Source organism: Myxine glutinosa, chromosome 14 (genome assembly GCF_964187855.1).
Source record: "Myxine glutinosa chromosome 14, kmMyxGlut1.1, whole genome shotgun sequence".
NCBI classification, from domain to species: Eukaryota; Metazoa; Chordata; class Myxini; order Myxiniformes; family Myxinidae; genus Myxine; species Myxine glutinosa.
The window spans coordinates 48836891-48863114 of record NC_136274.1 but is presented as its reverse complement, the minus strand read 5'-3'; the positions used below and the strand labels follow the sequence as shown (position 1 = coordinate 48863114).

At 45.3% G+C, this 26224-nt stretch overlaps 1 protein-coding gene across 1 annotated transcript in view; it reads right to left on the bottom strand.

The window, feature by feature from the left end:
* The window catches only part of LOC137439250 (polycystin family receptor for egg jelly-like), a 252807-nt gene extending 226583 nt beyond the window's left edge, over positions 1 to 26224 (bottom strand). Inside the window, exons 1-5 of the mRNA XM_078767971.1 lie at positions 26039 to 26224; positions 22788 to 23893; positions 13990 to 14147; positions 9093 to 9266; positions 1134 to 1390 (exon numbers count right to left, since the gene is read on the bottom strand). Of these exons, the coding sequence (XP_078624097.1) occupies positions 1134 to 1390; positions 9093 to 9266; positions 13990 to 14147; positions 22788 to 23893; positions 26039 to 26224 (1881 nt within the window). The remainder of the gene's footprint in view (positions 1 to 1133; positions 1391 to 9092; positions 9267 to 13989; positions 14148 to 22787; positions 23894 to 26038) is intronic.

The following is a 26224-nucleotide window of genomic DNA, read 5'->3' as shown; positions in this document are numbered from 1 at the left end:
CGGGTGTGTGACCCACTCTCCGGTGTGTGACCCACTCCCCGGTGTGTGACCCACTCCCCGGTATGTGACCCACTCCCCTGTGTGTGATCCACTTCCCTGTGTGTGATCCACTCCTCTGTGTGTGATCCACTCCCCTGTGTGTGATCCACTCCCCTATGTGTGATATTATAGATTTAGTATATATACAGTGGAAATGCTTTGAAAATTTGAACTGCATGAGACAGTTTCCCACATTCCAAGACCTTATCTTCGGTTATATATGAAATAAAAAATCGCACCCATGTCCGAAGGAAGCGGTGCAGTTTGGCAGTATGTGTGCAATCCACAGAAGTTACAGGACTTCCAAATGCTGACGACTTTAGCACCCTTTAGAATTACCATTAGAATTACTCTTTAGGTTTACCCTTTAGAAACAGTCTTTAGAATTGCCCTTTAGAACTACCATTTAGAACCCTTTGGAATTACCCTTTATAACCCATGAGATTTATCCTTGGAACCCTTTATAATTATCCTTTAAAATTACCTTTCAGAACCCTTTAGAATTATCCTTTGGAACCCTTTAGAATTACACTTTAGAATTACCCTTTAAAACCCTTCAGAATTACCCTTTGGAATTACCGTTTGGGATTACCCTTTATAACTCATTAGAATTACCCTTTATAACCCTCTACAATTACACTTTTGAACTGTTTAGAATTACCCTTTAGAACTCTCTAGAATTACCCTTTAGAGCCTTTTATAATTACCCCCTTAGAACCCTCTAGAATTAACCACGGTGGGGTAGAAAGGTTCTTCTAACTTTTTGGCGCACGGATGGATGGAAGGATGGACATAGCCATATATTGAAGTGGCTTCACCGCTTCAAAAATCGATCCTTTTTGATGCGAGCGAAGACACTTAGGGGGGATGGGGGGGTGGGCGCACCGGGAGTGCCCCACCTGGATCCGCTATTGCAGCCAGTCTACATTTATTCATTTATTCGTAAAATCTGCATGTCCCATTTTTAAGGTGCTGGTGGGGGCTGGCCTCCAAGAGGGCTTGCATTCTTTTTATTTTACAAAAAATCCTCCAAATACAAACTGAGAGACCCGAACTTAGCTGGCTGTGTTGCAAGTTGCTAAATCTGGACTTACCTGTACTTGCAAGTCCACATTGGAGCATTCGTAATTTGCATTACATACAGACATTTCAATGTCAAGCATATAGTTATTGGTGGGATTGCCAACAGGAAGAAGGAGGTTATCAGTCCTTGGATTGGCACTGTAGTAAAGCAGAAAACGCCTTTCTGTGTTGCTTGCTCGAATGATGTACATTCCTCTCGCCTTTGCTCTCTTCAATGGGAAAACCCATCCCTTGCAGACAAAGTTGAATAGAGTGACACCAGCAATACCTAGAGGAATACAATTATTTTATGTCCCACAGAAAAAAGCTAACACTCCCAGATTTATTTTTTACTAATGAAGAACCCTTCCTTATAGATGGGTTAATTCCCCCAGAGTTATACATGCTAACTTGTAGTACCCACAGGCCACAGCCTACGAGATATTACATAGAGAGAATAATATATATATATATATATATAGGAAAGTACAGTGAGCTAGAGGCAGAGTGCCGGGAGAAGGGTTGGCGAGTTTCGTGTCAGCCATTTGAGGTGGGGTGCAGAGGGTATATTGGCAATTCCTTTTCTGCATTTCTTGCTAGGCTGGGAGTGTATGGGACAGAAAGAAGGAGGATGTGTGACAAGGTGGCCCAGGTTGCCTTGAAAGGCTCATTTTGGATATGGAGGAAGTTTATGGAGGCACGTCGAACGGTGCAGGTTGGTAGTTTTTTTTTTTTTTTTGTTACCATTATTACTTCTTATTTTGTGTATATGAGTGAGTGGGTGAGGGTGTGTGTTTTTCCATGAATTAATTTTTGCATGAGTGTGTGTTTTTGTGTGTTGAGTGGTATATGATGTAAGTGTAGGTGGTTGTTTGGTTTGTGTTCTGTATGTATGTGTGTGTATGGGTGTGTATGTGTGTGTATGAATGATCTGGTGTGTTTTGTTGGTGAGTGGTGAAGGGTATAAAAGTGGGTGTTTGAGTGTTCCACCATGTTTGTTTGGTGCTGTGGATTCTGGATGTGGAGGTGGTGTTGTTGTTGTCGTTGTTGTTGTTGTTGTTGTTCGCACTGGCTGGGGGTGGGGGTATGTACGCATCCAGATGCAGTTGCTGCATGTGGATGTGTACGTGCCCCTGCTGGCCCACCTTAGCTGACCGTATCGAGGTTGAAGGGCCGAAACGGGATGATGCTGAGGACCTCGACTGAGGACCCGATCAGTGCGGCACACCTGTGACCAGGTGTGTTTTGAACTTATATATATATATATATATATATATATATATATATATATATATATATATATATATATACATATGTATGTACGTATATGTATATATATCTATATATATATATATTGTTACGGGTCGCGGACAAGATGTTACTTTGGGCCGAGCGGATGGTCAACCGCGACCGTTACAGGATCCCCGATTAGCCCGACTTCCTGAACGTTGGCCAAAGTCGCGCCACAGATATTCAATATGGAAACCTCTAAAGCGACCGAAAGAGAAGGAAGAGAGAAGAAGACAGAGTACGGAGGAATAACAGGATTTATTATACACACAAGCAAAAAGAAGGAGCGATCAAAGTTATTTACAAGCAATGCATGGAAGAAGCAGTCACACAGTGAATCGTTAGCTTATCTATTCAATTTACTTAACCCCAGGACAACGATTAAGACAGACGACGTTCACACTTACACAGGGGAAATTGCAGGCAGGAATGGCGGAGGTGGGTTGCTGGAGAGGGAGGCAGGGTCCGGTCCCTGCAACCGGCAGGGCTGGAGGTAGCAGCTCCCACTCTTCCCGTTTTTGGCGGGAAAACCCTCGGTCGCGTCGACGCTGCTGATGCTGTGGACGTCACGCGCTGGCTCGGTCACACCTGCTCCTCTCCTTCTGGTGGAGCCGTCTCCCTCCTCTCAGCGCGTCTCTCCAAAGCTTGTTCCATCTCCAAGTACCTCTCCTTTTTGGAGCGTCTCTCATCTCTCATCTCACCTCTCATCTCATCTCATCTCATCTCTCTTGTCATCTGCCGAAGCAGTCCCTTCCAGTCGCTTTTATTACTCGGGTCGGAATCAAGCCGCCGGCTGCGAGGGCACGCCTACCGGGTCGCTCACCGCGGTGCTGGTTGGCTGTTAGGGCTGTCTGATTCCCCCTTTGATCATGACGACGTGCCACGCCTGTGAGTTGGCGGCTCCTACCCCCCTCTTCTCCGAGATTAGCACATGGGCAATGGCGGCTTGCGGGATTGAACACCACTCGCACCGCTTTTGAAAGGAACTTTGGAGAGCGGAGATGATTGGGGAAATTGAAAGGGGCCCACGCTTATTTCGTTTGATACAATGCAGAGTCAATCTAGTGGGAAACACATATTTAGCCTACATAGAATAAGGAAATAAGCTATTTAAAAGGATATATCGTGGCCTGTCTGTAGGTTCATGGAATTAACTAGGGGGACGTCCTTCGACCTTATTTACTCTACGAGGGTCAGTTAAAACACAGCAAACCAGTTCTCACATTCTTTACACTTTCCAAATTCGTTACTATATATATATATATATATATATATATATATATATATATATATATATATATATATATATATATATATATATACTCAGAGGCAAAAGTTATTGTGACATGGAATTTTTTCATTGGTAATCTTGTGAATGAATTTTTGGATTTGAACCAGAGAAAGAGTTTGTTAAAATGGTCGAAGAAACGCAACCAAGCAATTGTTGTTCGAATTGCACGAAATCTGCAAGAAGCATGACATATTCGAGAAAAATGGCCAGCAATGTTCACTTCAAAAGGCCAGACAACCAGACGCTTATCATTTCCACTCAATGCAGTCTTAAGAAGTGCAGAAGTCAGAAAAACACCTCTATTCATCATTCTGGAACAAGTTCGACATGCCACGCCTCGGGGAAAATGACTGATGGAGAGCTATAGGTATGCTTCAGTCTGGTACCTCGCAGCGTGACGTTGCTCGTTGATTCAACGTCCATAGAAACACCATTTGGCACTTATGGTGATGTTTTCAGCAAAACAATCAAGTTATAGACCGTCCCCGTAGTGGCCGCCCACCAGTAACGACCCCATGTCAAGACCGATGCATTCGAACCACGCACCTCCGACACAGGTTCCAGCCAGCAACCCTTACAGCCCGTACCATACCTGGCAACAGAGGTGTATCTGCGAGAACAGTTCGACGACGTCCACGCGTCTACGGCATCCGTGCAAGGCGCCCAGCCCGACGGCCAATTCTAACGCCAGAACATCGACGTTGACGTCTCCAGTGGAGCAGACCACACGTTGCTCGAGTTGTACAGCTGTATCTTAATCAGAACAATGTTAATGTGTTACCCTGGCCCGCAAGATCCCCTGATTTGTCACCCATTGAACATGTCTGGGATGAAATGGAGCGACGTTTACGACGTCATCCGTATCCTCCAACAACGCTGCAGGAACTCCGCCAAATCCTTCCTCGGATATGGAATGATCTTCCCCAGGACTTTCATCGACGTTTAGTGGCCTCAATGAGGTGGAGGTGCCAGGCCTGCATCAATGCACAAGGTGGACACACTCGCTACTGACCGTGTGAACTTGCTTGTGAACCCCCTCTTGTGTTGTGGCTCATTTGCATATGCCAGGTGTGCTGTTCTTATGGACTGTTGATCGTTACCATACCTTGAAACATTTGTCTTTCCATGTAGTAACATTTCATCCGCGGCAGTAAAAGTTTAACACTGATTCTGTTTGTTGTTTGTGTGTCACAATAACTTTTGCCTTTGAGTATACTAGGGCATGCCCGTACTATATCTATATCTAAAATTATATCCCCCCCTCTATTTACATGAAATGGTTTGGTCCATGAAATGTTTTGGTTCATTCGCAACGCCAAAGCGAACGGCGAACGCTTTACATGAAATGGTTTGGTCCATGAAATGTTTTGGTCCATTCGCAACGCCAAAGCGAACGGCGAACGGCTTGCGAGTACAGTGACAATCCCCCCGGGGTTTTAATTAGTTTTAAAACATCGTTTAACGCCAACATAGTTTGCCGACGGGAAATAAATGAATACGCTCTCAAATGTGCCATCCGAGGCAGAGTGTGTTCGCCACGTTCGGCACACGCGATAGCTCGCTGCTCTCTGATTGGTTGAATCGTTTTTTGGACATAGCTCGGTAAGTAATTGTCCGATTAATATGAAACCTTGAAAAGGCACATCCTCGGGTCCCCAGCAATATACCTGGCAAGTTTAAAGTATATCGGACCCGTGGTTGTCGAGAAACAGCGGTCACAGACAAACAAACAAACACACAGAGATTACTGGAATTATAGATAGATATATATGTATGTATATGTATGTATATGTATATATATGTATGTATATGTATGTATATGTATATATATGTATGTATATGTATATATATGTATGTATATATATGTATGTATATGTATGTATATGTATATATATGTATGTATATATATATGTATATATATATATGTATATATATATATATATATATATATATATATATATATACATATTGTTGCGTTCTTGGCGATTAAAAACTTTCCCAGGAACGAATAGCCAAGCAAGCTTTAACTCTGAGGCACCGATCAAATGCGGGCTTGATATACGCGGGGGAAGAACGGGAAAGGGAGGGATGATGGGTCTTACCTGTCGATCCTGCCGGGGTCCTCAAACCTGCGGGAAATAACTCAAACAAAGACGGGCTTTAGAAATGCACAAAAATAACAAAAGGATTTATTAAACGGAATGCCGGTACAAAGAAAATGCGCGATAACTATATGTCTAAACAGGACATTTCCACAACAAACTTGAAAACAGACAAAGGGATCAAATAAACTGGAAAATAAGGTGTGTGTGCACTTTGCTCTGATCACTGGTGGGATCTCATCAGGGTCGTAAAAATCATCTGGGGCATTGGCGACATGCGCGAAGCACGTGCGTTGGCACGAAACAGGCCTCGATGAAGGCCTCCCGTGCAAAGCGAGCGGGTTGCTTGCAGCTTGCTCCTCCAGCCATGCCTGGCTTTGTCCGCCCGTCCTCTGCACGGAGAACCGCAGTTCCTGGGCCACGGCTGTCCCTGCTGTCTCTGCACGTCTCCCAGTGACGTCTCCGAAAACGGTCGGTCCGATCGCTGGTTTAGGGAGAGAATGACAAATACCGACTGCCGCGATCCAGACCAGTGGCTGAGAGCAGAGCGAAGTGAAGAGCAGCAAAGAGGGAGAGATAGCGGAGCCAAGACCAGAGAGGGTGAAGAGAAGAAGACGACGGTTCTCTATCACATCCAGTAATGAGCAGGCACAAGAGAGAGAGAGAGAGAGAGAGAGAGAGAGAGAGAGAGAGAGAGAGAGAGAGAGAGAGAGAGAGAGAGAGAGAGAGAGCCTGTCAGACGTTCTTTTTATGTCCCGGCTCTGACGTCTTCGGTGCTTCTCTTATCAGCGAGATGCCTCTTACTCCGGCCTTCCTGTTGGTCAAGAGCCCTGGCCAATCACGGCTCCTCGGGGCGTGTCCTCGCCCTGCCCGAGCTTTGTGTGCCTTGTAAGTCGGGGTTGTCAGCCCTAGTGCATGATGCCTAGCTTCCGGTTGGTTTTATTATTAGGGCAATTCCTGCTCTTCGTGTCTAATGCAGTGCCATAAGCGACAAAGGATAAATCACCGAGGGTAAGACATACAGGGAATTAACATAATCCCTGAGCTAGTTAACATGCCTCGCCACCTCGTGATGGGGACAGATATACAACTTTATCTGACATCCGGGCTAAACAAGTACTTATTACATCAAGGTTTCTACACGACAATTGGAGCATGCCACCTGTACAAACCTACCTGGTCTAAAGTAATCACTACCCCACAAACATAACACTATATTATATATATATATATATATATATATATATATATATATATATATATAGATATATATATATCTGTGCAGTGTCTGTGTTGTGTTGGCCTGTGTTGTTTTGTGTTGTCTTGTCTTGTCACTGAACTACTTTCTCAAACTTTTGTGAAATCGTACCAAACTTCTGGTATGCACATATCTCTCCCGTCAGTATGTCCTAAGGGTATTTTTTTGAAAAAATTTCCAATTGTTTTTTTTTTTCGGGGAATTTGTTTTTTTCCAACTTCAATTGTTTATAAAATGTGATATCACGTATATTACAAATACATTTGTGCAAAATAATTGTTTGAATTATGATTGGTTTAAACCATGACAAAACGGCAACTCGGGTACAGTCATTTATCTATATATCTCCACATCTGGGCAGTGTCTGTGTTGTCACTTAACGACTCCCTCAAACTTGGGCGATTTTTGAAGAGGTGGCAACCTGTCCCTATCCCAAAAAATCAGCCCCCTATCCCAAATACTCCCATAGCAAACAGGGCATGATCAGTTGGTCACAAGCACCATCACCTGATGCCCAGACAATTTGACACAATAGTGGTAGCAGGAGTTGCATCGCTGACACCAGCAGCACCGCCAGTGGCCGGCAAATGCCAGTCATTGTCGCTAACGCCAGCCCCACTACCAGTGGCTGCCGAACATCAGACATGGCTAGGTTTCGTGTTGGGCTTTGCACCACATATCCTTGCGGCCGCCGTGTGCTTTCGTGTGACAATTGGGCTGCGGCGCATCCTCGGAACTACCTTGACCACCACCACTTAGAGAATATCACATATTATACATGGGTCAGTTTTCCAGACATTTTCTCCTTATCCTTTAACATATTGAACTGAAATGTGTTACGTGACTTTATTATGACTAGCGAGGTACCCATGCTACACACACAGAGGCGAAAAGGGCGTCGGAGGCGAAAATCTCAAAAAACAAAGTTTGCACCAATAAATTCCTTCAGTCGAACGTCAGGCATGGATAGCCAGTTCGTGAAGGACTTGGGCAAAAAAAAAAACTTACCGCAGATGACCCAAACAGAAGGTGATAATATTTCTATGACTAGCAATGGTACCCGCCCTATGGGTGGGGCTTCAATTATGAGGCCCAATTGAAAAGGCTAAATATCAGAAATTGAAGGGTTTTATTTTATTTTAAACGATTTATATATACATCCGTTAAATCATATCACACGCAAATCATCAAAATCTAAACGGTATTTGTAGAATTTCAATAAAAGCCACATCACTGTTCATATCAGTAAATATTATTCCATCATGTTTCAAATCGTGATCGCGATCTGTTATCGTATACACCACCCAAACAGCTATGTGGAATTCTCTCATGTAGTGATTAAACGTCGTTTGAACTTTGGCCGAGGTCATTATTTACTTTTAATGATGTTTATATACAAATGATGTTTAATGATGTTTATATTGCTTTTGGGTCGTTCTTTCCACATATCTCGTGGGATTGTGAGTTGGAGAGACGGCCGTGATGGCGGGGAGGGCGTTGGAATTCTCTCAAGCAGGGATTCAACCCGTGTCCTTATAAAAGGTCTTTGTCCGAGGTCACCGAGTCCGATCGGTACAGCCGTGCATCAATCGGTGCAGCCGTTTGTGCGGCACCCGGGAAAACAACATCGTCACAATGAAAACATTGTCACAATGAACGTTATGCGAACGCGAATGTTATGCGGGAGTCCAAACCTGAGAATGCTGGAGACTAAAGCTGAAATTGGAAAAACTAAATAGCCTATTTTACTCCTGGAGATCCCAGGATTATCCACCCAAAATATCGTTGCGATCGGTTCAGTAGTTTTTACGGTACCTTCGAAGGGACAGACAGACGGACAGACAGACGGACGGACATTTGGTTCCAGAAACTGCAACTTATTCGGTAGCTTTGCATACCTAACACAATTTGTCCTGCTGTATATGGCTCACAATTGCTGAGTGCTTGGAACAAGAATATTCATTGGGACTAGTAGGGGACATGTATTGCAAAGCAATTCTCCCATTTGTTAGCATTATTATTGTTGTGAATTATTTTGATGGGAAATCACCTGACTCTTGCTCGCTGCTACAGTTTCCATCTGTTGAAGGTGAGCCGAGGATCAGGTAGTAAAATGATGATGATGCCATATGTTGATCGTTCAGTAAGCCAGTGCAAACAACTTCATAAGTTTTGTTGATTTGAAGTAAACCTGGCAGAATTATAAGGCCTTCTGAATAGATATCTGTGGAAATATGTTCGGTACGTGGTACTCAGGATTTTTTTGACAAGCAGTTTTAATTCCTTCATGATTAAAAGAATGATCAATTTATAATTCACGACCTATTAATTTTTACTTTGTCACTATTATACAAATAAATATTGTACTCTGAGATGAGGTTCATTCTAAGCAGTTTGATTATATCACAGTGCAATTGGGAAGTCTCTCATGATCACTTGAGATTTTTGTCTGCCCATCTGTCTCATGATCACCCGAGTTTCTGCCCATCTGTCTGTCATGTTCACTAGATTTTCTGCCCATCTGTCTGTCATGTTCACTAGGGTTTCTGCACGTCTGTCTGTCATGATCACCAGAGTTTCTGCACGCCTGTCTCATGATCACCAGAGTTTCTGCACATCTCTCTGTCATGATCACTAGAGTTTCTGCCCATCTGTCTCATGATCACCAGAGTTTCTGCACGTCTGTCTCATGATCACCAGAGTTTCTGCACGTCTGTCTGTCATGATCACTAGAGTTTCTGACTGTCTGTCTCTCATGATCCATAGAGTTTCTGCCTTTCATTCTCTCTTGTTCACCAGAGTTTCTGCCCATTTGTCTCATGATCACTGGAGTTTCTGCTCGTCTGTCTCTCATGATCATTAGAATTTCTGCCCATCTGTCTCTCATGATCACTGGAGTTTCTGCCCATCTGTCTCTCGTGATCACTAGAGTTTCTGCTCGTCTGTCTGTCATGATCACTAGAGTTTCTGCTCGTCTGTCTCTCTTGATCACTGGAGTTTCTGCCCATCTGTCTCTCGTGATCACTAGAGTTTCTGCTCGTCTGTCTCTCTTGATCACTAGAGTTTCTGCTCGTCTGTCTCTCTTGATCACTAGAGTTTCTGCTCGTCTGTCTGTCATGATCACTTGAGTTTGTTTTCCTGTGTGTTTCTCATGGTCATGAGTTAGTCTGCCCTTTGTCTCTCATGGTCACAGCTTTGGAAGGCTGAGTTATAACGTGTTGAGATTGTGGTTTGACTTGCATCTGACAATGCCACCGAACTGATTTATATCATGGATCCCATCTTTTAAACAATACGGGCATTAAGGAAACCTCCAATAGAACATGCAATGCAATCTATGCAATGCAAAGCCACAAAGTAACTGTAAGAATAGACTTTGTCCATTGAAAATTCTCTTAAAGTTGACACAGGTGTGACAAATAATCTATTTTGCTCCAATGAAGGGCGAATGCCCAAAACAGCTGTATTTGTTTTCCATGGCAGTCCGTTGTTACCCTTTTGCCAGCTACTAGTTGATTAAACCTTGTTCCCTGGCGCATACTGACATGAGCCTTGACAAAGACGAGTCTTCCTATCATAACTGAAACTAGAAAGCATGCTAAAATGCAAAGCCCATCCACATCCACTTGTATTCATTCCTCTTCTGTATGCCTAAAATAACAAAAACTTTTTAATAGAATACAAAATGAAAATTGATGATTTTATGCAGCCTTGACCGTTGAGCTTTAGATATGAAAAAAATCGGCTTCTAACTTTTGATTGGTGAACCAATTCAGTGACCCAGTATGCAAATTCTTAAAATTTCAGGTCAATTGGATGGAAATTGACGATTTTATGCAACTTTGACCTTTGACCTTTTCACCTAAAAAGACAACAATTGACTCCTACTTTTTAATTAGTGAACCTATTCAGTGACCTGATATGCAAATTCCTGAAATTTTAGGTCAATCAGGTGAAAATTGATGATTTTGCGCAACCTTAACCTGTGACCTTTTGATCTTAAAAAACAAACAATCGGGTTGTTGCTTTTCATTGGTGAACCAACTTGGTGACCCAATATGCAAATTATGAAAATGTCAGGTCAATCGGATGAAAATTGATGGTTTTATGTGACTCTGACCTTTAACCTTTTGATCACATTATTAATTTGCCTTCTCCATATTGTCATAATAAAGCTTTGTTGAAAATTTGATGACAAAACTCAAATAGTAAATAGAAATTTCAGGTCAATTGCATGAAAATTGATGATTTTAGGTGATGCTGACCTTTAACCTTTTGACCTTTTGATGAAATTATTAATTTGCCTTCTCCATATTATCATAATAATGCTTTGCTGAAAATTTGATGACAAAACTCAAATGATAAATTGAAATTTCAGGTCAATTGGATGAAAATTGGTGATTTTAGGTGATGCTGACCTTTAACCTTTTGACCTTTTGATGAAATTATTAATTTGTCTGCTCCATATTATCATAATAATGCTTTGTTGAAAATTTGATGACAAAACTGAAATGATAAATTGAAATTTCAGGTCAATTGGATGAAAATTGGTGATTTTATATGATGCTGACCTTTGACCTTTTGCCAAAATTAGTAATTTGCTTTCTCCGTATTATCATAATGAGGGTTTGGTGAAAATTTGATGACAATAGCTCAAAAGGTTTAAAAAAAAAAATCTGCCCCGGACAGACACACACACAGATATACACAGACAGACAGACACACGCAAGTGATTACAATTCCCCATCTCCTGCTGGTCAACTAACACAGGTCAACATCTCCTAACCCTGGTGTTGGGCTAGCGGCTAGGGTGCCGGCTTATGATATTCCTAGGATCCTGGGTTCGAAACCCGGTCGATCGCTGAATTAACGCCAGGGGGTTGACTCAGCCTGTTTCATCCTTCCGAGGTCGGCAAATTGAGTACCAGTTCACTGGTAATTCCCTGTTTGTCGTTAAAGGTGGCGAAAAGGGTTGGCGTCAGGAAGGGCATCCGGCCGTAAAACATTGCTTCAAAAAGTGGACAAAAAACAACAACAACCACGATTCCCGAAAAAGGCCAACCCCCGCCTTGCGGGGAAAAATGGCCTCTAAAGGTGGTTATTTTTATATTATATATCTCCTGCTGGTCAAACCTCATGTGCATCGCCATTTTTGTATAGAGATTGGGAAATTCTACTATAACTTTCATTTGAGTCTGTTTGTATTCCTTTCTGTTTGTTACTTGCAAAAGAGAAGATTTTTCAAGTATATTGTTTGGTCTTGTGCGATATTACTTGGCAAAAAAGAAAAGTTTTTTTTGCAAGTATGTTGATCCCTCCGGTTTATGTGAGTTTGTTTGTGTGTGTGTTTGTGTGTTTGTTTGTCCGCTCACTTATACTTGCCTACAGGTCACAATTTTAAACTGATCTTCACGAAACTTCACCAAATGGTAGAGTTCGTGGTCCGACAAAATCCTATACGTTTTTGATGTCAAAAGGTCAAAAGGTCAACATAGGCCAAAGTCAACCACTATTTTCGATATTTCTAAAATCCTCAATTTTCATCCGATTGACTTGAAATTTGAATAAGATTTACATATCGGCGAACTGAATTCAACCACCAACTATTTTTGAGATCAGCGTAGCCTAAAAGGTCAACATAGGCCAAAGGTCAACCAATCTTTTTTCAAATTTCTAAAATCCTCAATTTTCATCCGATTGACTTGACATTTGAATAGGATTTACATATGGGCGAACTGAATTCAACCACCAACTATTTTTGAGATCAACGTAGGCCAAAAGGTCAACATAGGCTAAAGGTCAACAACCTTTTATCTAATTTATAAAATCCTCAATTTTCAGCCGATTAACTTGAAATTTGAAAAGGATTTACATATCGGCTAACTGAATTCAACCACCAACTATTTTTGAGATCAGCATAGGCCAAAAGGTCAAAATCGGTCAAAGGTCAACAATAATTTCGGATTTCAAAAATCCTCAATTGTCATCCGATTGACTTGGAATTTGAATGGGATTTTCATATCAGCGAAATGAATTCAACCACAGACTATTTTTGAGATCAACATAGGCTAAAAGGTCAACATAGGCCACAGGTCAACCACTTTTTTGAAATTCCTAAAATCCTCAATTTTCATCCGATTGACTTGAAATCTGAATAGGATTTGCATATCAGCTTACTGAAACCAACCACCAACTATTTTTGAGGTCAACATAGGCCAAAAGGTCAACATAGGCCAAATTTCTAAAATTGTCAATTTTCACCACATTAACTTAAACTTTGAAGACGATTTTCATATCAGGTCACTGAATTCAACCACTAATTATTTTTGAGGTCAAAAGGATGCTCTACTGAGTGCCATTCTACTTTGTTCTGTTTTGCCAAGTGTCGCTCTATGAGTGATTTTTCATTCTGTTTGTCTGTCTGTCAATTGCCTACAGGTCACTATTTTAAACCGATCTTCACAAAACTTCACCAAGTTGTAGAGGTCGTCACAATTGAGAAATCGATTGATTTTGAGGTATGGATCTTGAGGTCAATTTTTATACAATTGTCATTTTTCATCTGATTGACTTGAAAGTTGAACATATTTGCACATTGAGTCACTAAATTAGGAAACCAACTATTTTTAAGGTCAAATGTCAAATCAAGGTCAAATTTATATAATCAGTTTTCATCTGTAAAATCATCAATTTTCATCTGATTAACCTGAAAATTAAAGATAAATTGCAAAGTACATCACGGAATTGGAAAACCAACTATTTTTGGGGTCAAAAGGTCAAAGGTCAACTCAAGGTCAAACTTCTAAAATCGTCAATTTCCATCTCAAACATCATATTGTGATTATTTTCGTTCATTGCCTTTGCAGCTCCACAAGGGTATATTTACCATTTGAAATAAAATTTGATCCTGATACCTCGAACTCGTGCAAGCAACATAGGTGGTTCACCTGTTTCTGTGTGAAGGCCAAGATCCGCAACTATGTTGCCATCGTCCAGTAGATTCCATTGAAAATCTTTTCGATCAGTGTTCTTGCAATTTTTGCAAACCACCAATAATATGATGTCATACTGCGAACTTGAAATTGACTCGCAATTGTCGATGCACCTGGAAAACAATTTAGACAAAATTCAACTATGATTATCGTATGCTGGGAACACTGGAATTTAAAATTGTGTAGCGAGCATACATAATGCCATTACTAATGTTGAAAATGAATATAATCATATATTATGTGAAACGACATTACTTGTATGAAATCGTAACAATCTCGAAATATTTGGATAATCATGCAGGGCCAAAAACAAGGCAAAGCGTTGGGTGTAATGCAACTAGGTTAGTTGGTGTCATTACGAGGAATGTTCAAAATGTTCTCGAATGATAGATAGTCCAAGACACATCGACCGGTGTACAACCGCTCCTTTCCTATGCCATCTCCAAGCGCTGCATGATGTCATCGCCAGGCATCGAAGGGGGCCTGGCAATGACGCGCGCTGAAAGGGAGTACTCAGTTTTCACTCCGGTTTCTTGTTTGTTTGTTTTCTTGTTTGTCCGGGCGATATCTTGGCCATCCTTTGAGCTAGGAAGCTGACATTTCGGCACAATAGTGAGCAAGTGCATTGGCAAAAATGCTATTTTTTGTTTTTTGATTAATCAATTAATTGATCGACCGGTGTACAACCGCTCCTTTCCAATGCAGCTCCTTTCCGATGCCAATTGCCATGTAAATCCAATGCCAAGTAAATTAATCAATTAATTTACTGATCAATGTTAATTGTTAATTGATCAGTAAGTTAATTGATTAATTACTGACTTAGTATCGATTAATTCAGTACTTATTTATTTCCTTTCTCATCTGGGCAAATATCTCAGGAACCTTTTGAGCGAGGAAGCTGATATTTGGACACGAAAGTGACCAAGTAGTGTGGCTATAAAGGATATTTTTGATTTATTAATTAATCGATTAATTATTTATTGATTAATCAATTAATTATTTAATTATTTGAGTAATGACTAAATTAAAAAATTTTAAGTTACAGATTTGGATGAAACGGTGGTGGTTTAGGTATTCTATTATTCAATTGATAAATTGTTTAATTCTTTTATGATTATTATTTACTTATTTTCATTATTAATCATTCATTTATTTTCATTCTCATGTGGGCAATATTTCAGGCACCTTTTGAGCTAGGAAGCTGATATTTGGGCACGACAATGACCAAGTGATTTGGCTTTCAAGAGTATTCTTACCCTGTACTCGCAATGCGAAAAGCACGGTTAGACATTCAGTTGCGTCCATATGTGTGGCGTGCGTGTCTGCATTTTAAAAATTCATTTTCTCGGCAACCGTTGGTCAGATTGACACGAAATTTTCACAATAAGAGTGCCTCCGCCTGTATAATTTTTTTATTCTTAATTATGACATCATAGGTCATGTGGTATGGACGCCATCATGGACAAACGTTACACCTCTATATCTTGAAACCGCTCAATGGGAAAAAATTGAAACTTTGCTCATTGTCAAGTAGTCCCCATAGGGAATAAGATGTGTTAATGATGATGTCATCGGTGCCTTCATTATGACGTCATAATTCCACAACTATAACGCTTCATCCGATCAGTAGAATTTTTTACCTCTGCCATCGAAAGTGGATAGAGGTTATGTTTTCATCCCTCTCTGTCCGTTTGTCTGTGAACAAGATATTTCAAAAAGTTGTTGACGGATTGAAACTTTGGCAGAGAGGTAGTGTATGTGACAAGGACGAAATGATTAGATTTTGGTGAAGGTCCCGATTCGGATCCGGCTACTGGAATTTTAAAAGTGATTTCACCATTGGGAAATATGGCCAAAAACGATGCGGATACATCGCAGGATTTCTCAAAAAGTTATGAACTGGTTTGGATGAAACTTGGTGGACAGGTTGGGTGTGTGACACGGACTAATCTTTTCGATTTTGGTGAAGATCTGAATATGGATTCGGATACGAGAATTGTTTAATTTTTAGGTGATTCTTCACCATCGAGAGATCGGCGAAAAGTGATACATAGCACGATATCTCAAAAAGTTATGGACGAATTTGGACGAAACCTCGTGGACTGGTTGGATGTATAACAAGGACAAATCTTCTTTCTTTTGGTGAATATCTGAATATGAATTCGGATACGAGAATTATTTAATTTTTAAGTGATTTTTCACCATTGAGAGATCGGGCGAAAAGCGATATATAACATGATATTTAAAAAAGTTATGGGTGAGTCATGACAAAACGTGGTGGACGAGTTGGTTAGGTGACAACAACAAGCCGATTATATTTTTTGGTTCAGGTCCAAATCCAGATTTGGGATACACAACATAAACTCTTCAGCCTGACGGAGGTATGCACCCTACCGAGTGCTGTTCTAGTTTTTTTCTCTGCAACTGTTGGCCTGATGGATACGAAATTTTGCACCATAGGAGCGCGTACCCCTGTATAATATTTTAATAATTATGATGTCATAGGTGACGTGGTACAGGCGCCATCTTGGAAAAAAATGAAATACGTTGCACCTCTATATCTCCGAAACCGAACCATGGAAAAATTGAAACGTGGCTCATTGTAAAGAACCCCGCATGGGGGATAAGTGTTTAACGATGACTGTGTAGCGGCTGCCGCTGAGTTTTCACAATCGCCTTGCACCTATCAAGGACGCGGAGCGATCACCATGCCGGGCTCGTCCAGGACGCCCAGGCCCACGCTCAACTTGCCAGGCCTCAGTCGGGACGCCCGGGCATGCCCGGGCATGCCCGGGCAGGCTCGCCCTCAACTTGCCAGGCCGCAGCCAGGACGCTGGGCCACGCCCCCTGGCGCCGGGCCTGGGCAAACCCCCTGGCGGAATAGATATATATTGCTGACTGATAAACGGTTTTTCAGAGTGCCTGAGTGTTTGATTTCATTAAAGCAACTCAGATGAATTCTAGCTTTTTGTCGCGTCCATTCTTCCGATCGACGTGGGAGCCCCGGCTCCTTCATTGGTGACCTATCGACATGGACACGGCAGTCGCCCTTAAACTGCCTACCTTCTGGGAGGCTCACGCGGCGGTTTGGTTCGCACAGGCGGAGTCCCTGTTCGCCCTGCGAGGCATCATGGCCGACGACACCCGCTTCCACCATGTGGTAGCTGCGCTCGGGTCGGTTACCGCGGCCCGCGCCCTGAGCCTCCTCGAAAGCCCGCCAGCCGCTGACAAATACGGCGCGATTAAGAAGCTGCTCCTCGATGCTTTCGCCCTCCCATCGGCGGAACGCGCACGGCGCCTGCTCGATCTGCCTGAGCTCGGCGACACGCGCCCTTCCGAGCGCATGGACTACATGCTTTCACTGCTCGGCGAGCACTCTCCGGCATTCCTGTTCCGGGAGCTGTTCTTCCGTCAGCTGCCTAACCCGGTACGCCTCGCCCTGGCAAGCACGACGATCACAGATCCCCGGGCCCTTGCCAGAGAAGCCGACAAGATCTCCGCCGCAGGACAGCGCATCGTAGCGGCGACATGGGACCCACCGCCGTCCGACGCAACACCCAGGGCGCCCGAGCACCCGGCACGGTCGACGGCCGAACTGCCGACGCCATTGGCGGCCGCTCTACCGAGCCGACCACCTCCGGCACGACGACCGAGGCCTCCACCTGACCAAGCGTGGTGTTACTATCATGCCAGGTTCGGACAGAAGGCCCGGACATGCCGACCCCCGTGCACCTTCGGCAGGCCGGGAAACGGCCGGGCCGGCGTTCATTACCAGCCATGAGCGCCGGCCACACGGGCAACTTACTGTTCATCACGGATAAAGCGTCCGGACGGCGCTTCCTGTGCGACACCGGCGCCCAACTGAGCGTCATACCCGCCTCTGACCAGGACAGGCAATCCGCGGTTTGCGGCCCCTCCTTAGTTGCGGCCAACGGATCGACTATCCGCACCTTCGGCCCGCGCAACGTCACCCTCTGCTTCAGCGGCCAACGCTTTGCTTGGACGTTTGTAACCGCCAACGTGCCCGTGGCTCTGCTAGGCGCCGACTTCCTCTGCGCACACGGACTGCTGGTGGACGTCCAACGGCGTCGTTTAATCAACGCTGAAACCTTCAGCTCCCTGGTATGCACATTGAGCAGCTCCGCGCCGACCGAGCTGGCATGCGCCGTCCCGGCGGCGAACGAGTTTGCTCGCCTGCTCACGGAGTTCCCGGCCCTCACGCGGCCGACGTTTTCGGCCGTCGCAGTACGGCATGGGATCGAGCACCACATACCAACCACGGGCCCGCCGGTCTACGCCAGGGCCCGCCGCCTCGACCCAGCCAAGCTCGCCGTAGCGAAGGCCGAATTCGACGCGTTGGAGCACCTCGGCATCGTGCGGCGCTCCGATAGCGCGTGGGCCTCGCCACTGCACATCGTGCCAAAGCCGGGGGGTGGATGGCGCCCGTGTGGCGACTACCGCCGTCTCAATGACGCTACCACCCCCGACAGGTACCCGATCCCGCATATCCAAGACTTCTCCGCCCGTCTGGCGGGACGGGTCATTTTTTCGAAAATTGACCTCATACGGGGATATCACCAGGTACCTGTCAGGGCGGCCGACGTCCCTAAAACGGCAGTCATCACGCCGTTCGGCTTATTCGAATTCTTGCGGATGCCGTTTGGTCTCAAGAACGCGGCTCAGGCGTTCCAGCGCTTGATGGACGGCGTGCTGCGTGACCTGCCGTTCCTTTTCGTCTACCTGGACGACATCCTCGTCGCCAGCACGTCCCGGGCCGAGCACCTCCTCCACCTCCGGACACTGTTCGAGCGCCTCAGCGAGCACGGCCTCATCGTCAACCCGGCCAAATGCCACTTCGGCACGACGGCCGTTGATTTTTTGGGCCATCACATCACCAAGAACGGGGCCGTGCCGCTGCCAACCAAGGTCGAGGCCATCACCACGTTCCCGCGTCCCCGCACCATAAAGGCCCTGCAGGAATTCCTGGGAATGGTGAATTTTTATCACCGCTTCGTGCCCCGCGCTGCTCAGCTCATGCGGCCCCTCTACGAAGCCCTCCGGGGCATGCCGGCCAAGCACGACATCGCCTGGTCCGCAGCAATGGATGCGGCCTTCCAAGGCTCAAAGCGGGCCCTCGCCGACGCAACACTGCTCGCTCACCCGGTGCTCAACGCTCCCATCGCCCTCACCACGGATGCCTCCGACTACGCGGTGGGCGCCGTACATGAGCAATGGGTGAACGGGGTTTGGCAGCCACTCGCTTTTTTCAGCCGGCAGCTCCGGCCGAACGAGCTCAAATACAGCACGTTTGACCGGGAGCTCCTCGGTCTACACCTGGCCGTCCGCCATTTCCGCCACCTCCTGGAGGGCCGACCTTTCACGGCGTTCGTCGACCACAAGCCGTTGATTTACGCCATGGCCAAGGTCATGGAGCCATGGTCGGCCCGCCAACAGCGCCACCTCTCCGCCGTGTCGGAGTTTACCACGGACATCCGGCACATCGCCGGCAAAAACAACGCCGTGGCCGACTGTCTTTCCCGGGCCAGCGCGAACGCGGTCCACCTGGGCGTGGATTTTGCGCTTATGGCGGCGGACCAAACCACCGACACCACGGTGCAAGCCCTCCGGGCGGCGGACACGGGCCTCCGCCTGGCCGACATCCCCTGCGCGGACACTGTCCTGCTCTGCGACGTCTCCCAAGGCCAGCCTCGCCCCATCGTGCCCGTCGCCTGGCAACGCCGCATCTTCGCCTCCCTCCACGGCCTTTCCCACCCGGGCCGGAAAGCTTCCCAGAAGCTGGGGTCGGCGCGTTTCGTCTGGCATGGCCTTCGTCGGGACGTCCGCGATTGGACCAGCGCCTGCACGGCCTGCCAACGGGCCAAGGTCCACCGACACACCCAGGCCCCGCTGGCACCTTTCACCGTGCCCGAACGACGTTTCGACCACGTCAACGTGGATCTGGTGGGCCCCCTCCCCCTGTCACGGGGGTTCACACACCTGCTCACCATGGTGGACAGGACCACCAGGTGGCCGGAGGCCGTTCCCCTCGTCTCCACCACCACCGCCGACGTGGCGCAGGCTTTCATCGCCACCTGGGTCGCCCGCTTCGGCGCACCGGCGGACATCTCGTCAGACCGCGGTCCACAGTTCACCTCCGAGCTGTGGGGCGCGGTCGCCCGCAACCTGGGGATCAAGCTCCACCGTACTACGGCCTACCACCCCCAAGCAAACGGGTTGTGCGAGCGATTCCACCGCTCCATGAAGGCCGCGCTCATGGCCGGCCTTCAAGACGTCGGGTGGGCCGACCGGCTGCCGTGGGTCCTTTTGGGCCTTCGCACGGCCCCCAAGGAGGACCTCCAGGCATCCACCGCCGAGCTTGTCTATGGCCAGGTGCTACGCGTCCCGGGCGAATTTGTGCCCGACGCTACCAGTCCCTGGTCCGCAGCTCACCAGCGCTCGGACCTCCAGGAGGCCGCCCGACGGTTTGCCCCCGTGCCAACATCCCACCACGGTGACCCCCAGTCCTACGTCCCCCCAGCACTCCGCACAGCGGAGTATGTTTTTGTGCGTCACGACGCACATCGGTGGCCACTCCAGCCGCCGTACGACGGGCCCTTCCGGGTGCTGCGACGGGACGACAAGTCGTTCGTCATCGACATCGGCGGCAGGTCGGACCGGATTGCTGTGGACCGCCTCAAGCCGGCGCACGTGGACGTCGACCACCCACCACGGGTGGCCCTTCCGCCGCGGCGAGGCCGTCCCCCGTCCACGGTGCCCCCCACTCAACCGCCCACCACCTCACCGGACCCCCTCCCACGACCCGCCAGGGGTCGCTTCGGCCGGGTCATCAGGACCCCCCTCAAATTGACCCTGCCGGTGCAAGTCGATTCTGGGGGGACGTGTGTAGCGGCTGCCGCTGAGTTTTCACAATCGCCTTGCACCTATCAAGGACGCAGAGCGATCACCATGCCGGGCTCGTCCAGGACGCCCAGGCCCGCGCTCAACTTGCCAGGCCTCAGTCGGGACGCCCGGGCATGCCCGGGCATGCCCGGGCAGGCTCGCCCTCAACTTGCCAGGCCGCAGCCAGGACGCTGGGCCACGCCCCCTGGCGCCGGGCCTGGGCAAACCCCCTGGCGGAATAGATATATATTGCTGACTGATAAACGGTTTTTCAGAGTGCCTGAGTGTTTGATTTCATTAAAGCAACTTAGATGAATTCTAGCTTTTTGTCGCGTCCATTCTTCCAATCGACGTGGGAGCCCCGGCTCCTTCAACATCATAATTCGACAGGGACAACGCTTAATCTAACCAGTTTGAAATTTCTTGAGCATGATCTATGCAACAATTTATATTAAAGAATATAAGTTTGTGATGTCATCACTCACGTGGCCTGCAGCCATATTGGATCAAATAAAAAATAACGTTCAAAAACAGAAGAGTTGTTTCGCAACAAGTTGACTGCGCATGGTAAGTATTCTATGAATACCATCGAGTTGAATTATTGATTTACTTGCGTAGATAGGCTCGTAACGCTCGCCTCACCACACATCATCGCTGCAAAGGCACAGGCTTGTTTAAACTGAGGATAATGACCTGACTGAACTTGAGGTGCTGTGTAGTCATGATTTACATTAATCATTATACAAACATTTCTTTTGTACAAATTTTTTTGTAATGTTGGTGATATTATTTATTTGTAATTTATTTGTAATAAAAAAGGTCCAAGTGGTGTAAAGTTCTAAATGGTTAAGGGTCCAAGCTTGTCTAATGGGTCTGAAGGGACTTGAGGGGTGTAAAGGCTTTAAAGATTTAAAAGATTGGAAGGGTGAAGGGATCTCAAGGTGTCTAAAGTATTGAAGGGTCTTGAAGGTAAAAGTGGTTTTCAGGATCTTGGGGCCTTTTGGGTCTGTCAATGAAGTACTATTTTAGTCTGCATGCTCCGTTGGACTTAACAGTGACTCTCTGATGGGTATGAGGATGCAGGCTAGCAGTTTGATGCGCGTGGGATATTTTGGCAAATTACTCGTGATTATTCTGTAAAGGAAAGGGGATGGAACTGGTACTAGATCAACAGAATGCCTGGGAAGTGTTGAGAATGTTCTGAAATAGTTATAAAAAGGCACACTCTGTGGGATGCCTCTGAGATGCTATAGCTGGAGAAACAAACCTAGCTGAGGCCTCCTTTACTGTAAAGAGAATTGGATTTGTTCTGGGGAGACTTTCCTTTGTGGCTTTGCCAATTGAATGTCAAGTTTGTTTAGAAAATCAAATCATAGCTTAGATCAAAGTCAAGGTGGATCAAATATCTTGCCGATTTTGAAGGATAGTGAATTAGTCCTGATTTTAATTTTGACTTGTTGGAGAGGTGTGGTGGGTGGTTAGATTTTTGTGAAAACATGGGCTGGTGTGCATGACATATTTGTTTATTATTGTCTGATATGTGAGGAAATTATTGATGGAGATATAGAGTGCCATATCAATGGTAAACAACGGAGTAATTTGCTTACGTGGTTATGGAAAGGTGATTTGGAGCAGATAGGCCAACGTGATTGGAGACCATAGAAAATATTACATGTATGGATGGGCATTTGCCATGTGATATGAGAGAATAACAATAAATGAGTTAAATAGGTAGCACAGTTGGATTTTGGGGTATGTGGGAAGGGGATGGGGATGACCTTGTAACTGGGGAGTGCATGATCGCAGAGAACATGTGATAAACAAAACAAGTAGTTTTCTATCCTGCAAAACACCTTATGTGCATATCAGCTGGTTCTCCCTGCATAATGTGCAGGTGCTGTGTGTAATTGGTCATCCTTCCATCTTTCGAGCCACTGACCGTCACCGCAAGTTCAGTTCCTTGTGTGAGTACAGCAGCAGGCAACACCAGAATGCCATCAATAGCTTGGCCACCACACAGCTCGGTCATTTGTGCCGCACCTACCACTGTTTCGCAGCTCCAAGCAAACGTGATATCTGCAGCACTTCGAGGTTGGAAGTCTGGATCATAAGAGGCAACCACTGCGTTCACCTCCACATCATTCTCCTCACTCACAGTCTTACTGCGTCCTCCTTGGATGCTCACCACAAGTGGTGTCGGTAGGATTTGCACAGTCACCGTGTTGGTGATGTTATCGGCAGGAAATTCAACGGGGGTCACTGAGATATTGAAGGTGTACGTCCCAATCGAAAAATGAAGAGCTGGAAAGTCCAAATCTGCGTACGGAAGTGGCTGAGTAACATATGCCTGTCCACTGCCGACCTCCTCAATACTCCAGCTGTATTCATAGTTGTCATATGGCACGATGCACTGGGCGTCAACTTTAGCAAAGATGGCGAAATCTTCCGAAACAAACAACTGCATATCTTCAGTGACAATGACACCTTTAATGGAACAGCCATAATGATTGACATTGACAATTTGAGTGTACATGTTGCTTCCCCTCTCACTTCGTTCTTCCAGCGTGGCTTCATAGAGTCCGTAGTCAGGATAGGTGTGCATGAATTCTATGTAAGGTTTCAGCAGTATGTCATAGAGGAAAATTGTAGGAACAACCATGGGCAGAGAAAAAACAGAACTGCACAGAGAAGGCCCATGCAGGTATAATGAGCCGTCACCTGGCTTGTAGAGGTAACACACCAAACCAAGACGAAGGTCATGAGCCTGCAAGTATACATTTTTCTCGATGTCATAAGCCACATAGTTTAACTGCAAAAGCCTCCAGTTCCAATTTATGGTCAATATCTCGACTCTCAAGGCCACTTCATTTTTCCACATTTTGGGCTCAAACTGGATTCCATTTCCGTTTTTTGGAAGGCCAAATAAGGCAACCACTTTTGTGTTGTTGTCAAAGTTCGTCTGCAAGTAAAGATGGAGTAATCACGTATTGTTAATTCAAACATCAAATAGAATTACAAGGATAATGGTAGCAAAAAAGTAATAGTTTTGCCAGTAATTGGTGGGTAAAGGTTTCACAGAAGGCAAAGCACTGGGAAATTAATGGAAGAACGAGTAAATATTGGAGCATTACTTTGTAAGGATGATGATAATAATAATAATACATTTATTTTGTATAGCGCTTTTCAAGAAACCCAAAGACGCTTTGACATAGTACGTAAAACAAAGACAAAAAAGACAAAAATACATAAGTTAAATAACCAAACCGAAAGGAAGGAGAGTTGATACGAGTTCCTTTACAAGGAATGTCAATGCAGGATGAGGCCATTCAGGCATTCAAGCCTGTGCTATGATTGCCAACCTATACTTTTTCAACCTATTCCCTACCCATTTTAAATATACCGAGCGTCGAGTAAGGAAGCAGCACCTACCATTTTTTAAATGTTTGTTATGACTTGGCTGGGGTTCAAATTGCCTCCCAGGTCGAAAATCCCATTGAAAACCAATAAGACAAATCCCATAAAAATCCCGTAGGAAATTGGACCAGTAGGATCTACTGGTTTCAATAATGAAATTGAAATACTGAACCAGTAGAAAATACCAATAAAAAAACAGTAGGTCAATGGGACAGTCGAATACCAATAGGTCAATGAGACCAGTCGAAGGCCACTGGAATACCAATATATAAATGAACAGGATTGTAAATATAATCAATGGACTTATGTGGGGAAATTTTGAGCCCAGACCAGGAATCCAACCCAAGTCCTCTGGTGAAGCGTACCAGTCCTTTGCCATCTGAGAGGACATATGTTGACTAAGAATACCAAGAGGTCAATTGGACCAGTAGAAGACCAGTTCCAGATATGGAACCAGTTAATCGACTGCCATAAATGTCCTGCCGTTTTACAAATAACTTTTGCACCGCAACTTGTATTCACATATACAACGAAGACTCTACAGGGAAACCCTGTTAAAAAGAACATGGCTATAACTCCATTCTAGATGGAGCTGTGTGTTTTGCGTTTCTTTATAACATAATATAATTAAAGTAATTTGATTGGTCTATGGGTTTTCAGGCCAGTTACCGCTAATGGTTTCTACAGGACCAGTTAAACTTCAAGGTTCCTATTGGTTCATATGGGTTTCAGACAAGTTGCATCTAATTGTTTCTATTGGTTTCTAAACGAATCTGGTTAGATTTCTACTGGAAACTCTACCGGTTCCTTTAGAGACCAATATAAACCGTGATTTCTAACATAAACCCATAGAAATGTCCTACTGGTCTTTATTGGTTCATATGGGATTTTGGACCTGGGCTACCTCCCAAAATCAGAGCGGATACCCGAAGCATTATACCACCAAATCTGGTAAATCGGTTTCTTTCTGACACAATGACTTACACAGACATCAAAATCTGCAAATGGCGGATTCTGGGATTCATTTGGTGGATTATGGGTGCGTATAAATATCATGGTAGCCCAGAGGGATACGCACTCTCTTCTGAGCGATCTAGCCTGGGTTTGAATCTCAACCCAGCTATAAACTGTAATGCCGGTCTTTCACAGACAATTGGCATCATGGAGGCATCATCAATGCCATGGCCATGGCATCATCAATGTGCGTTCCGTCCCTCGGATGAAGACGAATGCCCACCAATTGATGCTAACAGATGGATGACACCAAGCTTGATGTAGGCCTACATCCGAGGGACGGCACACTCCGTGATGTAAGGGCTGTGCCTGTTAAACACCAATCTGACAATTTATAGTCAGGTCGGTCATCAAACCCAGACTCGACCGCTCAAAGGTATCTGCACCACCTCTATACCATCCTGGCAGGCCTTTTGCAATTGCAGTAGATACTTCATCCAAAAGTCCGCAAGGTTTAGAGGTAGGTGTTTCCTAAGGAACTGCACGATAAAATAGCATATGTTAACATTTTACTCAATATCTTATGAACACAATGCCATGAGTATATTCAGCTGGTCATCGTGGCTTGTGGTGGCCCAACATGCTATTGGGTATCTCATCTTTTTAAAACTACATAGCAGTTGAGGAAACCGAATTGGCTGAATATTCAAATCAAATATTATTTCTTCGTATTTACCTTGATATCCATAAAAATGATGTTCCAGGAGCCCATGAACAAACACTTTATATCAATTACTGAAACCCAATTGCCTTGGACTGAATGTGGACCAGAACCTTGTAGGATCACTCCTGTGATCCCTAAGAGTATCTCAAAGTCCACCCTGAAGAAACACGAAGGAAGGCTGAGAGAACCACATGTCAT